The 16,658-nt window shown below is 40.0% G+C and overlaps 1 protein-coding gene and 1 long non-coding RNA gene across 5 annotated transcripts in view; one reads left to right on the top strand and one right to left on the bottom strand.

The window, feature by feature from the left end:
• AKAP7 (A-kinase anchoring protein 7) overlaps nt 1-3,859 on the top strand; it is an 87,973-nt gene extending 84,114 nt beyond the window's left edge. For 3 of the 4 annotated variants that reach the window (XM_064649498.1, XM_064649503.1, XM_064649502.1), the window contains exon 8: nt 1,635-3,859. In XM_064649498.1, the coding sequence (XP_064505568.1) occupies nt 1,635-1,837 (203 nt within the window). In that variant the 3' untranslated portion in view covers nt 1,838-3,859. The remainder of the gene's footprint in view (nt 1-1,634) is intronic. The other variant, XM_064649499.1, reaches the window with a different exon arrangement.
• A 6,522-nt stretch (nt 3,860-10,381) lies between these two features.
• LOC135411655 (uncharacterized) lies at nt 10,382-16,283 on the bottom strand. The gene is made up of 2 exons (XR_010429249.1): nt 15,933-16,283; nt 10,382-15,836 (listed from the first exon to the last, which is right to left on the bottom strand). It is a non-coding gene; the product is annotated as an uncharacterized LOC135411655 (long non-coding RNA).
• Between the last annotated feature and the right edge of the window lie 375 nt (nt 16,284-16,658).

Below are 16,658 nucleotides of genomic sequence, written 5' to 3'. Positions count from 1 at the left end.
ATGGTAAGCAGTGAGTCAGAGAACATGGAGAATGTAGCTGTTTAGTTTTGGGAATAGTGTCTCTGCCTCTGTTGGACTTGCATATTAGCCTAAAATGTTTCTTCTTGGAAATTCTAAATCTGTTTTTAATGTTTTCTCATATATTTTTTAATTTGGTTTTAGCCAAAACTATCCACATAGATACCCTTTCAATATTTTTAGAGCAATTTTTCCAAACTTTTTCTGAAATGTAATGAAATGCTTTACCAAGGTAAAGTCTTAATTCTTCAGCTGGAGAGTGCAGTTCTTCCTTCCCCACAGTAACAGTGCTGTGGAGTCCCAGAACTGGAAGAGTTTGGTATGTCTTGCTGTTCCAGAGTGGGATGCTCATGTTATAAAGCTCAGCTAATAAAGGTGCTGCCTCTGAATATGAAGAGTTTTATTTACTTCTCCCTCGTTGAATCCCCACATGAATTATGTTTTATCAGTGAAATCACTCCCAGATTTTGCAATCCATTAGAAAGACTAATAAAAGTATTTTATAACTGTAATCTATATGTGCAGGCAAACTTGAATAAATTTCCATAAATGAAAAAGGGCAAATTTAGGTAATTGAACAGTACAAAGCTTTGTGTTGAGAGTATGAAATAACATCTCTTTCACCAGATGAGTAGGACTAAGCAGCCTCTTATTACTAGTTGCAGAATGTGAACTCCAGAAGAGGACATTAAAAGTATCACCTTAAATATAAATGGAGGAAAACAATTATTTACCTAGTGCAGGAGACTGTGAAGTGGCAAATGGCATAGCCAGTGGAAACTGGGCAATAAAATTTATTTTTCATGGAATGCATTCTTCATGAAAGGAGGATTCTGTAGTAGGCTATATAGTTTATTGGGAAAATGTTTCATGGAAAAGTACCATTTCAAACTAGAAGTCAGGATGTATGCAAATCTTTACTATGTTTTGTTGTAAATATTTATTCATACAAAGTCTTAGCAAAGCAGGGAAGTACCAGCTTCTTGCTTTTGTCAGCAGATATCTAAGAATAGACTGCTGGAACTTGCAATCCTCAGATATCAGAGCTTTAAGTTAGAAGACAGAAGAGAGGCAGGGAGGGAATATATGGTTTTTCTAAGTTTTATGCTCTGTTTGCAAAAATATTTCTAACCTGTGCTTAGATTATTTTAGTAATTTTTCCCATGAGAAACTCCTGAATTACAAGCAGTGAGTAAATAGATAGATGTTGGATTTGTTAAGCAAAATCACAAAATGGAGGCACCTAAATGCTACTAAAGTGTAAATCTATTTTGTGCCATGTTCTTCATCTTTACCCATATGTCACAGACAATCGTTGGCCAAAAGAAATTAAATTTGCACACTTTTCTGAATGAGTGTTCATAGTGTTAAGCTGTTGGCTTTAAATGGAGTGTTACAGTACAGATAAGCAGTGAAATCTTTTTGATCTGATATACTGTATACATCTTTATGGAACACTTTTGTTTCTGAGCTTGAGGGAGGGGAAATTACTTTTTACAATCAGGAAGAGGCAGCTAATAACTTAAAATCCAGCTCAGACAGAGGCTCCTGATACAATCACAGCTGCTCTCTTTCCATGGCAATGAATTCCTTCTCTTGTCTGTTGTGACGCATAGGTGAAAAACATGCAGCAGAGCCAGATGATGCAGAGTTGGTGAGCCTCAGCAAAAGGCTGGTGGAGAACGCGGTGCTGAAGGCTGTACAGCAATATTTAGAAGAAACGCAAAACAAAACCAGAGAGACTGATGGAAGCCCCATGAAAACTGAAGACACAGCAAGTGGCAGTAAGAATGAGAGCAACAAGGATAACAGCAAGTGAGCACTGTGCAAAATGCCCGGGAGCAAATATCCCACCAAGAATAACTACAAAAACATGTCCCAGCTCCCTGCTGAAATTTGCTAAGTGGTGCTGGGTGACAGGAACTCTACTTTGTGAGTCGCTTATCAAAAGTTTGTTCTGAATTGAAGGACACTGTCTACTGGTTTAATAAGTGCTTGCACTGCTGAAAATCTGTTGAATGCTGGGAGGGATGGACAATGGAAAAAGGACAAGAATGGTGAAGCAGGCAGCTCCACTCTTCACTTCCCCTTGATACCAAGAATCCCTTCCTTGCTTTTGAAGAGAAACTGAACCTTTTGCGTTTGTCTTTTGGATTGTCATGAATGGCTGTGGAAAAGGCCTTGTCATAAGTGGAAGCGATGCCCTCCGCCTGAGGGTTTGGCACTGCCGCAGGGCTGCTTGCTCTATGTGAGAGCACGTGCTGTTTCCTAGTCAACAGCAGTCAATCTCAAGCTAAAAATTACCACTACAGATATTCATTGCAGATACTATTACACAGTATGTAATATGACAGGAATTTCTCCTAAATGTGACACTGTACTGTTCTTTACTTTTTGGTAGCATTTGTTGATGTAAATTATATTTTTTGATGAAGTATCTTTTTATAAAAATTCAGTATGGTCAAAAACTGAGCACTTAATACTGTCCAAACCAGATTCGATCTCTTTCCATACATTAATGATTCTAAATGAATTAGTTGTTTTAAAATGTATTATATTGTTCCTTTCCTCTAGGAAAGAGCCATGAAGCAGACTTAGCAAAAGAAGCTTTACGCAGAGAAACGCAGGCCCTGTTATCCAGACTGAATCAGATAAAGGCGCTGTTATCCAGTCCTGAGATCCGCACAAAAATTAGCAAAGAACTGTTTGAAGACAGGCACTACTCTAACAGTAAATGGGAAAGTTGTGTTGACTCTGAATCTCCAAATGCATGACTGTAAAATCTCATCAGGGTTTTCAAAGAAAAAAATACTTCTACGAGAAATTTTAAAGGTTGGTTTATTGGTTTTTTTAACTCAAAATATGGATGGATGTAAATGGCTCATGAGGAATCATACTGAAATACTTGCACAGAAGGATTATCTTTCATAACAATGAAGTATAGCCATTTCTCAGCACTGCTCTGAAACATGTTTGAGTGTGCAGGTATATGTCATGACTCCAAAGTGGAAAAATACTGGTTTCAAATAAATCTGAGCAAACACTGTGCCCTTCCTTTATCACTGTAAATAACTCATTTTTTTTCTCATATATTTGTTCCCTAACAATGATATACAAATACTAAGAAATGGATGTTTTTAAATACTTCAAAAATGTACATTTGCAAAAAAACCCCTCTTTTAATTATCTGCCTTTTGGATTTGTACTGGCATTTTGGGTTAGCATTGTCTATTTTTTATTGTTTTTTTAAACAGCACTTGAATACTTGTACAGATGCTGACTTTTTCTGCTGATGTTTACACTAATGCAAGAATGTTTTAAATTTCAGTATGAAATTCAGGCTCCACTGATCTCAATGGCATACTCTCATTGGCTTTAACGGAGTCAGGATGCTGCAATTAAGATTTCTTGTGCAAATAATAATATTCCTTGGGATAATATTTGCCTTTTTACTTTTGTAGAATAGTATTTTTGTCTTTTGTTTTTGATGTATCCTCCATCTCTGCCTTCTGCTGCCTGAGATGGGATGTCAGTTTGCTCTCGTCGTTCCCTTCACACACCTGCAAGCTTCATCGAAGATTTGGATGATGTACAATAATGCAGGAGTAGGTCCAATATTTGCATTTTTTCTAAACATTGTCATAAAAGCTATATAATATATTGTGATTGGTATCAGAATTGTGCTGTTAGAACAGCTGTGTGCATGTTCTTCATTGGTCTCAAGCACTGTTCATTTATCTCATGTCAGAGATTTTTTTTTTATCTCATTTGATATATAGCAGTATATTCTGAGGTGCATTTCATACATGCCATGTTCACAATAAAATATTTTTCCTTTGCACCGTGTGTACATTTTCACCTGTCTCCAAATAGACTTAAATAAAATTAAGTACTTGCAAGTAACGAGGTTGAGAGAAACTGTGCTCCTATGAATCACATCATCGAACTGCAGATGTCATGCCAACCTACTGATCCAGAGTTTGGGTGCTAGAATCATGCAGAAGCTAGACCCAAGTCATTATTGTTTTCAAGGCCAAACTTTGAAACTCTAGCAATTAGTTTGTATTTTGGGAAGCATGGGTTTAGAAGTAAATACTGAGTACAACTTCCCAGAGGTCCACTCTTCAACATCAAATTTGTGTTTAAGGAGTAGTCTCAAAACACTCTAGAATGATTAAAAAAAAAAATCTGAATCTGAAATCATCCCTGGAGATCACTGAGAGGTAGCTTTTCATATGCTATCAAGCAATTTAAATCCAACTTGTGCTTAAGAACACAAAACCAGACACTTAGCTGTGAAAACAGGAAAGGAGTTTATTGTATTCTACCTGAATCTATCAGCCTCTATCTGAAAGTTGTCATCTCCGTTTCCTCTATGCAAGCCTCTATTACCATGATTAAGGGCCTTTTTATATCATTCAGCTTGTAACAGTCATTGTTGTCACGTTTCAAGTAAAACTATAGAAATTAATCACTGAATTTACGTCCAGGCACTTTGATAGGTGGCCTCGTTAATAGAGACCCTGCTCATTCAGTTCTTATGGATAGCATTAAGAATAGCGGCTCCAAAAAAAGTTTAGGAGAGTTAATGGCCTAAACATAGGCATCATTTGAGATGTGCTATAGTGACTCTGACACAAAGCCTAAAGGAGAAATGTGTTCTGCTGGATCAGGAACTGTGGGATAAAGGACACCCCAGAGCCTCTAAAAAGACACCGTATAACTATGTTTAAGCAACCAAAACCCATCTTTAATATTCAGATGTTTTGAGCCAGGACAGTCAACAGGGCTTTTGTTTCTGAACCATTCACGTTCTTTTAAAATGCCAAGCATAGCCTTTATTTCTGCTTTTGACAAGACACAACTATTAATTTACTCAAAATTCAGAACAATGGGGTAAAAAAACACTTGCATCTGGATTCATTCTCTTATGACAACCCTTCCTCTTGTTTTCTCAGTTTTTATTTTTTTTTCACTGTCAATGAGGCCTGGCTGCCAAATTGAAGGATAAAGCTGTTGTACGGAGCTGTGAGATGAGCACTGAAGGATGCAGATACATAGAAGCTGAACCTAATATAAGCAGATGTGAAGCTCTGAGCTGCACCCACCAGAACAAATATGTTGCCTTCCTCACACTCATAAATCATTTTCAGACAATTCTATTGCTTCAATAAGCACTTCTTTTGGGGAATGTCTTAAGGTAGTGATGCACAGGTTATTCTGGGAAAATGTTGGCATTTCAAACAGATGGTGCAAGGTTATCCATGTTTTGTTTTCAGTTCTACCTTCTCACTTGCTCATCTTCAAGAATATTCCCACACTGCTTATTGTAGAGCTCTCTTTGACAGATTTAAAAGTAGTAGCTCAGCTTCCAGGACTAGTATAGCTGGAAGTCTTTGGATTGCCCATGACCCACTGAGAAATTGTTTGTGACATCTTGAGAGATTTCCTACATATTTATGTAGTCAGGAAGCAGGAAAAATAGAAGAGCAGAGCCACTGCACTCAGTAGAGCTTTTAAATTGAAATTTAGTAAAAACATACATTTGCTTCTTAAATTCAGTTATGTCTCAGAATATGCCTGTGAAATGAATTGTAAACTGGAACTTTTTCACTGCAGATGAAATACTACTTGCAGAGCCAGCTGAAGCCCCATGGAAGCCAGAAGGGAATCTGATTGCCTCAGGTGGAGTCTGGTAGCCAGACACTTGAGGGTTTTAGCTCGGTACTTGGTTTTGCACAATCTTTTTCAAAACAGTTTTTTATCTGTGAGTGCCCTCTGCCTCTGTTCACCTGTTAGTGATATATTGTCTTGGCCTGAAAAAATGAAGGGCTGAACTGGTACTGTGGCTTTCAGCTCTTTCCATCCCTTTGGAAGAGGGAGGGAAGTTGTCGCTGAAATCCCAAAGATATTGATATCTTTGCAGAGACACCTCTGGTCTCACTCAAAGTGCCAGAAGTCAGAGGAGGGCCTACATGACCGTTTGCTGAAGTCTTCATCTGGCAGTGAGTACTGTCTGATCCTGAAGACAGCCCAAAACCACTGGACAAAAACAGTTGCCGAGGGATGTACCCTCCCAGAACCGACATGGTGAGTGGGTCAGCTGCGTCATCAGTGATCACTTGGATAAAGTAAGTGGTGTTTTAGCTTTATGAAAATTGTTCCAGGTCATGATCACATAGTAATTTGATTTGTGAAAACCTTTTGGAATTTTGATTCTTTTGTAAGTTTTCACATGGTGACAAGGGGTAATCTCTGAAACTGTTGAAGATGCACTTGCTTTCAAAGAGCTCTTTAGTGCTGTACCATAATCTTCTACAGAAACACTTTGCACTTGTTATTTCAGTTAAACAAAGTCTTTCCTGGCCTGGTTTCAGAGACAAGGAATCACACTATTCTTATGGGAAAGGAAACTGTTCGAACCCTGAAAATAGGAGCATGTTAATGCTGACGTGTTTTACTCTGCTGTTCCTTTGATCGATGCAGTTTCTGTATAAGCAAGTTCTTAGCATGCACTCATCTTCTCATTTATATTCTCCTCGTGTTAAGTCTTTATAATGAGAACATTTGTACTGAATGAAAATCAGTCCCAAGAGACGGCTGGGCTGAGAAATAAAACATAGTGGAGCAATAATTGGAACAGTACATAGGAAAACAAAAAGTGATATGCCTGCCATTCCTGGCGTAGCAAAAAGGGCACTCTGGCATTGATAAGCAGGAAGCTGGAGTTGGGCTGCTGGTTTCTGGTCTCTGCTCCCACTGCTGTTTATGTGCTTTCTTTAGTGACTCTTGGACGAGAAATGCATTAGAGAGCCTGGGATGTGGAACTGTTGCTTGAACAGACTCTCCTCATTGCTGGAAACTAAAACCCCTTTTTGCTCTTGGTGATTAAGGATTAAAGCAATCAAAAATGCAGAATTAAGGTAGTTAAAAGGAGATGATTAAGAAAAGACACATGAGGATTTCAGTAGAAGCCTTTTTGAAATGAAAATTGTTTTTCTTTCAGATAAGAAAGGCAGAGATGGTTTGAGGTCATGATTGACTCCAGAGATTCTGCTGGGTTTTTTTTTTAGCAAAATTACAATTTGAATTAAAACTCAGGGAAAGCATTGCATTACATCCTTTTTACTTTTATTTTTTTCTTTTCTTAGCCATACAGAGAACTTCAGGCATTGAAACAGTAGAAGAGAAGAAAACATGCTAATATGATTTAACTTCAGTCATAATTTAGAAAACCAAAACATTACAGAATAACAAAGCCAAGAAGAAATACCAACAACTACTGATAAAATTCAAAGGTAGCTGCTGGTGTAAAAGAAAAAAAAATGTAATAAGTGCAAATGTTTAGAAGAAAAAAGGATGAAATGAAGCAAAATTATAGCGTTCTGTGCATCTGGTCAGTCAGACAATGCACACCTGTGTTTGTCACTCCTCTGTACTGTACAGGCAAATGTCCCATTTCCCAGTCACATTTTCCAACCAGATACATCCAAGGGGGAAGGCTGAATGAGCATGTGGCTGTGAAATACAACTCTAGCAGAGTGCTGAAGTGGAGGGCTACAAGAAATACTGCAAGACAGAGGCTAAGTCAAGGAAAAGTCAAGGCAGAGCTCAGGGAGATGATCTCTAGCAGAGCAGGAAGGAGCAAAGAAACAAGGCGTGTCTTTGAAACTCCATTTACTAACACATTTTACCATTGTGTAGGTCCTCTGAACTTCTATGTCTAGAAATAGAAGTGGAATTAATAGTCAAATCCTTAAATCTGCACAGAGAGCTACAGAAATTAATTGTAAATGACCTTAAATTCTGAGGTATGCATGCTGCCAGCCAGCAGAGCAGAGTGGGCAACAAATTTCTTTCTTCCAAAAACAAATGGATTACTGAATAGTTGCAATTGGATGAAGGCTATGGCTGCAGCATCAAGCTTTGTTCTTGTTAAGTACAGGAAATTGAAATACAAACCTCAGCAAACTTATTTAGGTTAATTACTAAAAAAGGTCCATGGCAAAACCAGGCAGAACCATCAGGTAAATATGATAACTGGATAAATTAAAAGCTGCTTTACCATTATACTCTAAAATGAGATGTATCACTGCATTGAGATGGATACTGTTGTTCATAGAATAATTGCTAACAAAGGGAATATGCAGAGAATAGCTGAAGCACCATCCTAAATGAATAATACTGCAAAGGTAAGGAAGGCATTTCAAAAATGAAGGTGCAAAAAGGAAAACTAGATTAATTTTTTAGTAAATCTAAATATTCTTAACTTCATCCATCCCAGCAAAACTTCAAGTGCAGGACAAGCCTGACATTACACTTACAGCATAAAAAATATGTTAATCAAGGAAACATAACTAAAACTGCATTTTGTGGAAGATGTAGCAGACATACAGAAATAGATTCATTGCTCATTGAGCTAACATTGCCAGTTACCTGACATTTTTCCTTCATATCTGTTCTATAATTTTCCATGTCAACATAGTAATACTTTTTCATAGTAATACTTTTTCTAGAGATACAGCAAAGGCACTGAAATACAGACAATGCACTTAATTTGTACCTTAAGATTAAGAAAAAGGAAATAAAGTAATGCATTTTTTGATAGACTAGAAATTAACTTTATTAGTTGTATACTAGACACTTCTTGTATTTTCAGTATATAAGGGTTTATTACTTTGAAAATAACACAGACAAAATAAGTTATGGGACATCACTGGATTTAGTGGGTTACACAGAAGATAGCCACAGATCAATTTGTCTCATTTTGTCTTGTTGCTATCCTGTAACTTCAGACTATTGGAAGACCACTTTTCATCTGTTGTAACTGCTTACTTACTTACTAAGAGTCTGGTTTTTTTACTACTGTACCATTTCTGGATCATCAATGTGAATGAATAATTTACATATATCCCTAATTTACAACAGGGAGTGTGATGGAGTAACTGAGGCTGGAGGCGATGGGATCAAAGGGAAGACGGATCTTCTCTGTAGTCAGTGAAGTCACCAGGATCATGAAGAGAGACTAGAAGACCATATATGGGGAGACTGATGTCTTGGAAGAGCAATGTGCTCCACCAAGCTGGGGGAGCAACCTACATTGCCAGCACAGGAAAACCTGGACTGCAAAGGTGAACATGAGTAGGTCCTAGCTTAAAATGTGGTGTGGCCTCCCTTTGAGGTCCATTTGTTTGGGCATCTTTAACCAGGCATAAAGAGACTGCAAACTGGACATGCACAACTCAAAAGCATAAAGTGATCATTTATCACATAACACATTAAAAAATGGGATTTGACAAACTACTAAGCTAAGTTTTAACATGTTCCCCACCCCAAAGTCTCTCTGCTAGCCAGGCAGGCATCGAACAGGAGGAGAGGGATGGCTCTCTGCAGCCACCTGGACTGAAACGTCCGTGGTGCTGAGCTGCTGCCTGCCACCCTCTCTGCTCCTGCTGGTGCACCAACCGTGTTGACCCAGTGCTTCCCACATTGCTGACCTCCTGCCACAGTGTCTCACATCTTTCACGTCAGCCTCAATCAGAGCTGCGCAGGGTGGCATGTCAGTGCAAGACCTTGGTCCCAGGCTGCATGAGCCACAATGTGCTCAGCAGTCTAGCCACATCCACATCTGTCATGTGAGCTATTCCTCACACCAGCAGACATTTCCATTCAAATAGTACATTAGCCTGTGCAGGGGTGGATTAATGTTACTATTAGTATTCCAGACTCAAACTGGTCCTTGCAAGAATTAGATTAAGGAGGTTTCAGCAAAGAGTTAGCTAACATTTGTTAATCATTATTCTTGAAAGAAATCTCATAGCACTTGGCTGTGCCAAAGTATTTGGCATTTTCTTACCCTGTCTCCTTTTCTCACTCCAGAGAAATCCAAACAGAAGTTTGCTTTAGCCCCAGCTGGCCCCAGAGGGTTAGTCACAGAGGCACAGGAAGCGTATGGCCAAAATCAAATGGATTCCTAGGGCAATGGACACTGAACGCACAGATAAAATCTCCACATTGCACATAGTCTTCTCCTTTCTCTAGTTTGCCTGAGAGTCATCGTGGGAGTCATCCAGTGCTCCTCTGGCAAAGGCTATACCACATGGGAATGCTCAGTTTGGCTGTTGTGTGTAATTCATCCTTCACTAACTGCATTATTTAGATTTGTAGGTTTGTAAAGACCAGTTTAAAAATAAACACAAGCCTAGCAAGGACCTAGCACAGTCTGGTGTGAACACATTGCAGCATCTGAGTTACACTCCCCCGATATCAAAGAAACTTCATATCCTACCAACACTTAGCCTGGAAATCACACAAATAAATTAAGAAGCTTTCGAAAGAAATGAGAGAGAGGAAAGCTTGTCAATGGGTTTAGCTGCTATTCAGACATTTTATTAATGGTACAAGCAGACACGCCAGGTTATGCACACAGCACTTGTATTCCCTCCGCTTTTTACTGCAGCTTCAGAAGTCCACGTCACATAAGTTACATGACAAGAAGGGTTTTGCTCATTCGTGTGAAGACGGTATGGTGCTGTATTGGAGAGAAAAAGAGGCTCAGGGTGGCAGCACACCCAGAAGCTATGCAAACCAAAGGAGACACCAAAGTTAGAAAAACTGATTTCAAACCAAAGTAATCATCAGGAGTTTCTTTTGTCACCCAGCCTTCTGTACTGGAAGGACAGAGAGAGAATTAGAATCCCAAAACTGAACCAGTAAACATTTATAGAGTGGGCTGCTGGCATGATGTTTAAAGTAGCCCTGATTTTAATCAGACTACTTTAGAGTGTGTTTAAAAACTGCAAATGTCCTTGCTACCCAACTGAGGTAAGTTTGTCCAGCAGTCTACAGGAAAAACATAAGCAGGATGGCACATTTGCATTAACAGACATGAAAGTATACTTAGGCCAGCGGTGAATACCTTTAAAACTCTTGTTCTGAGCCTCTGGGATAAACACAGTTAAATAATAGCAAAATAAGCCTGCAAGCATACTTAAAAATTCATTCCACAAGTCACATTGTTGCTTTTTATGGGATGAGAAATCATTATGCATAAAATTATGCAAGAATAATCAGCCAAGTTTTTATGACAAACAAAGTATTAAAGAAACTCAGAATCACACAATATTCTGAGTTGGAAGGGAACTCAACATTTTTTGTCTGTTTTTGACTGTTTCCCTTGTGGGTCCCTTCCAGCACAGAATATTCTGATTCTATGATTTGATAGCCTTTCAGAGCCAATTGAGAATAGGAAATCTGTCCCCTATCTTAAAAGATATCAGCTACATATCGAGCTGTAGTTTACATGCATTAACGTATTAAATTAAAAAATTCTCCTGTCTGCTTTACTCATGCAAATGTAAGAACTGACTTAGCACAAAGATCCATGTTCCTGCTTATAAGAGCAATGAATGGCTGCTTCAGCTGAGTGTTTCTTTCCCTGGCACATCCTCCCAGTTTCCAGCAATCAACCCTTCAGGGACTTTGTGAGTGGGAACTTGCATCTGGAACTGGAGGCTTTGATTACTAGCCTGATTAGCAAAAATGAAAATTATTTCCAAAGACCAGAGAAGAGACATAAGACAACAATAAAAGACAGTTGAAGTCATAAGTGAACTAATAATCTAAAGGCAAACTGAGTCCTATTTCACAATAATTATTTGAGTGTTATTTGCTATAGTCCCAGCTCCCACAAAAGTAGAGCTGGGCTGCAAAATGCAGAGTGGTTTGGGTTGCTAATATGCCCTTCTACTATGGGCTACAAATCTGTGTGCAGAGGGAATAGCAAAGTACATAGTACACCATAGTTCTTAGCATCCTGGAGCAAGCCTTGCCCAGAGCACTTTGGTACATAGACTGACAGCTGTCCTTTTGTTGCCATACTGAATCAGAAAGAAGGAAGGCCGGGAAGATGTTCCCAACAAGAAGCTGATGGACAGCTCTGTTTTTCAAGACAGAACTCTGCAAATCCTTGCCACCTGGGAGGCCCAGACTCCATGGCCTCCAGCTGAGGAACAGCCATGAGGTTCTGCTTGACACAGACACAGTGCCTTTAGCAAGATCACCTTCTCACAGGCAGGCAGTCTGGGTAATTTACACCCTCCCAGGGTAAATGTATTGAAATGTATTTCAACTAGACCAGAGAGTTAAATGCAGTACATTAGATAAAATAGCTAATGTATGATAGATCTGTGACTGCAGAAAATAAAGACTTATTTTGAAAGAAAATATTTTTAGGGTGCTATTAGGTCAGGATGAATTGTTGCCTGAATAATAATTACAATTGAAATTATACTTTTGCTTTTCCACTGGGTTTGTGGATGAATTAGCATTGCCACAGCTAACAGAGAGTCTGTTTCTTCTTAGTGCACCAAAGCTGCTAACTGGAAAGTATAATTCATATTGCTTTTCTGTTATGTTCCTTTCTTATTTATCTTCTATTAAATTATGGCTCTTCTCAAAGACATGTCAACAGGCTGGGTGCATATTATTATTTGGTGCTTTGACAGCCTGGATCCTTTCAATATATTGTGTTGCAGTAAGGGGCATCACGGGAACTTGGCAGTCCCAAAACAAACAGAAGAAGGAAGGGGTTTGTCATGCAGCAGATAATCGACCTGCGGAACCTATTGCAGAAGGCTCTTGTTAGTGGAAAATCTTTACATGGCTTAGGGGGATGAATGGATGAGTAATTAGACAGGAAATCCACTGTGGATTGATATGGAAACCATATCCACTTTAGGAAAGCCCCAACTGTAAAAGTATCTTTGTCTTTTAAAATATGAAATTTTGTGTTTATTTCGATTAGTGTGTAAAAGCTGTGAGCTTTGTTACACTTACTCCTTGGACTTTGAAAAGTTGTTCTGCTATGCATTTGATCATGTACAGGAAAAGCATTGTTACCTATCTGTGATCAGGTTACAAATAAAAATATAAGGTTGGTAAATTCAGGGGAGCCTGTTGGACGTGATAAGATGGGCATATCCCTCCTCTAAAGCCCAAGGGGATTATCATGTTTCTTTGCCACCACTGGCACAGAGAATTATCCTCCTTCATCCCTTGCACCTGAGTTTATTTTATTTGGGAGCATATTTTCTTCTCAGATGGGAACTGTTATGTGTTTTGGTATTTTTATCCTTGCTGCCCATTGTTACACCTCTCTAGCTGTAGGACAGACCTACCGGGCTGATGTGACTAGAACTGAAAACACTGTTGTCATTCCAGAGGCATATACAGTCTGGCATGATGATGTTTCCTTTTATATTCCCTATTTCTTTCCTAATAATTCCTAACATTCAGTTTAGGTTTTTTGATCACTGCCCTGAACTAAGTTGAAATTTTCAGAGAAATACTCACAAGGATTACAAGATCTTTTTCCAGGGTAGCAATAGCTCATTTAGAGACCATTATTGTGAATTAGGTGTAATTAGGGCAGGTTTTGCATTCATTTGTATTTATCAGCATTGAATTTCTTCAACCATTGCATTATTTATTGATATTCTCACAAAATCTTTTCATGAGTCTTGGTAGATTTAGCTTTTACTACTGTGAATAATTCAGTGTTATCAGCAAAAAGTGTCTCCTAATTCTTCACATTATTTGCATGATCACTTACAAACATTTATGGAGTTCTACAGTTATTCCACTTCCTATTAGTCTACTAATTTTATAATCATAATTGTTTTGTTTCCTTAATGCACTTTGAGGAGAGACATTGTTAAAATGATTTAGTGATTAGCTCATCCTTAGTTGTATGTTTGTTGATATCTTCAAATAACTCCAACAGCTTTTATTCTAAAAGCCATTTTGATTCATTCTATGTATAACATATTTGTATTTTTCAATGTTTTCCTATTAATCTGCTCAGTATATAAGGCAGATTTGTCTCCTTGTAGTTCTCCAAATTTCCCCAGGGGTCTTATTAAATATTGATGTCACATTTACCACTTTCCAGTCCTTAGGATCTGAGGTAATTTTAAGCAATGGGGTACAGTTTGTTCATTTCAAACCACCCTAGGACTGAGTCAAGCAGATTTGCTCGTGATCTGGTAGCCAGACTTCACCACGTCTATTTTGCTGCATTGCTCCATTTCAGAGGAAAAGCAGTGCAGATTTAGCACCTCATCAGATAAGCAACACCTTTCATTTGCATCAGTTGCTTTCAACTCCAAGACTTCTGGATTTGTTATGTTACTTATAATGTCTCGACAGAAAGTACTAAGAACAAGCACCTGCATCCAGTGGCCTTAACAGACTGTACCTTTCCATTGAAAGGTTTTAGAGGTCCTTATGTCAAAATATGCTGTGAAAACTGTGTTAGATCCTTTATCAATACAAGTGTAACAAATCTGGCAAGGATTACTTAATTTCGCTGTATGAGAAGTTCAAGTAGCCGAGCTCATGTGCAACTGTCTACTTCTCAATTCAACAGTTACCAGAAGAACTTTGGACCATGCATGTCCTCACAAGCAAAAAGAAAGAGTCTTTCTTCTCTTTCAGATAATAACTTGGCTAATGAAAGTTCCCAAGAATGGGTTCACCTCAGGGGAGAGAATAGAGGTACTAGTGGAGGTCAAATTGCATGGGCCTCTCCTTTCATCCTTCTGCCAAAGCTCATGCAGGTGAAATTAGAGCACAAACTCAGACAGCTCTTCATTTTAGGAAGGAGGCAATGGGACATCTTCCAAGCATTTATGGTAGCTTGAGTCTAGACTCATTTTCTCTTTACTGTATTTAGATTTAGGCAATTTGAGGGGTAGGAAATAAGTATCTGAGAGAGAGAGAGAATTTAATGAAAAGAAAAACCCTGCATGCTAAAGTTAATGATATTTCATGCAAGAAAATTTATTTCTGGCCTTCCAAAAGAAAGCTGCTTTCAATTTTCTGTCATGTTAAAGCCATTTTGCACCATCTGGACTTATGTTCCAGTTTTCAAGCAGGAAATTTTTTCATTCCTCAGTAACCTTCATATCTTAGTCACAGTGATCTCTGAAACTCAGTTAGAATAATGATAGTGTGTAAGACTAAATATCAAGCATCAAATACTAGACCGATTTTCTCTTCAGAGATTCCATTTCTATAATGTTGTCATGGGTTGACCTTGGCCGAATTCTAGGCACCCACTAAAGTCGCTCTGAGCTGGGAGAGGTCACACAGGCAAAACAAACTAAACGTGGGATTAATACTAAAATTTATTACTAACAGGATAAGATCTAAAGAGTGAGAAATAAAACAGTCTTAAACACACTTTCCACCCACCCCTCCTTCCTTCCATGTTCTCTCTCCTCCCCCTGCAGCAGGGCAGGGAGACAAGTCCACCCCCTCAGGCAACAGGTCTTCTAAATCTGCTGTCCCCTAAGTCACTCTTCCATGGGCTACAAGGGCACGGCCTGTTCCACCGTGGTCCTCACCACAGGTTACAGGGGGGACACAGCTCTGAGTCCTTCCCCTGCTCCGTGGGATCCCTCCCACAGGTAACAGTCCTTGATGGAACTCTCCAACATGGGTCCACTCCTCAGGCAGTAGTTCTTCCATATCTACTGTCCTGAGGGTCACTTCTCCATCCTTCATAGGATGCAGTCAGTCCTTCATAGGGTGAGCTGTAACAATGTGGATCCCCCACAGGGCCATGAGTCCTACCCGGGAATAACCTACTCCGGTGTGGATTTTCCTCTCCATGGGCCACAAGTCTCTTGAAGGACTCCACTCCATCCTGGGCCTTCCACAGGGGGTAACGGCCTTCTTCCATGCATCCGTCTGCTCCAGCATGGGCTCGGCTGCACTGCGGCAGGCCGTTCCAGCCCCAGCTTGGCTCAACTCGGCTGGGGGGAAAGGGATGGCAGTGCCTGCTGGCAGGGGCCACTCTGCCGCCCTGGCCTAGGCTGCAGGGCAACCCCCCCACACCTCTCGCAGCTCACCTTGGGGGCTTTGGTGCTGTCGATGCTGTTTGGCTCCTCGGGCAGGACGGGCTCCAGCATGGGCTGCTCGTGGGGTGGGCCTGGGGGCTGTGGGGCCACTCTCCACGGGGCCGCACGCCCCGGCCCCGACCACCCCTTCACAGGGGCCGCCGGTGCCTGCTCCAGGCTGGGTGCTGAGAGGCCCGGGTCAGGCTGCCACCACCCCACCACCCTCCCACAGCAGGGGAGGCAGCAGGGGAGGCAGCAGGGCTGCCCGGGAGCTTCGGTCAGCTCTCCCTTGGCTCAAAAATTCTTCTGTGCAACAACTTGTTCTTTAATATGTTATCACAGAGCCATGATTATTGGCTCTCCCTTGGCTTCATTGGGGGGGAAACTTCTAGCAGCTTCTAACTGAAGCCACCCTATGTAGCCCCCCTTGCTACCAAAAACCCAGTCACCTCAAGCCATGACAAATGTGTAATCCTTGCAAGGAGTCTGTTATAGCACTCTCCCTTCTGCTAGTGATAAAACAGAACCAGAGTTGAACCATGGCTAGATCCCAAACCTGCTAAGTATACTGGGAATGCTGCCTGCTATTTTAGCACTATGGAAAGCAGACTTGAAAGACTCAAGGTCCCATCAGCCTTTTAAGGGATGTGGCAAGAGTAACAGATGCAAGAATCCAATTCAAGTCTTCATTTTCAAATGCAAAATTCAGCACTAGAGAAGATCTTTGGTGCATGCCTA

Source organism: Pseudopipra pipra, chromosome 3 (assembly GCF_036250125.1).
Source record: "Pseudopipra pipra isolate bDixPip1 chromosome 3, bDixPip1.hap1, whole genome shotgun sequence".
NCBI lineage: Eukaryota > Metazoa > Chordata > Aves > Passeriformes > Pipridae > Pseudopipra > Pseudopipra pipra.
Note: the sequence above shows the minus strand (reverse complement) of the source record. Positions and strands in the feature narration are given on the sequence as shown.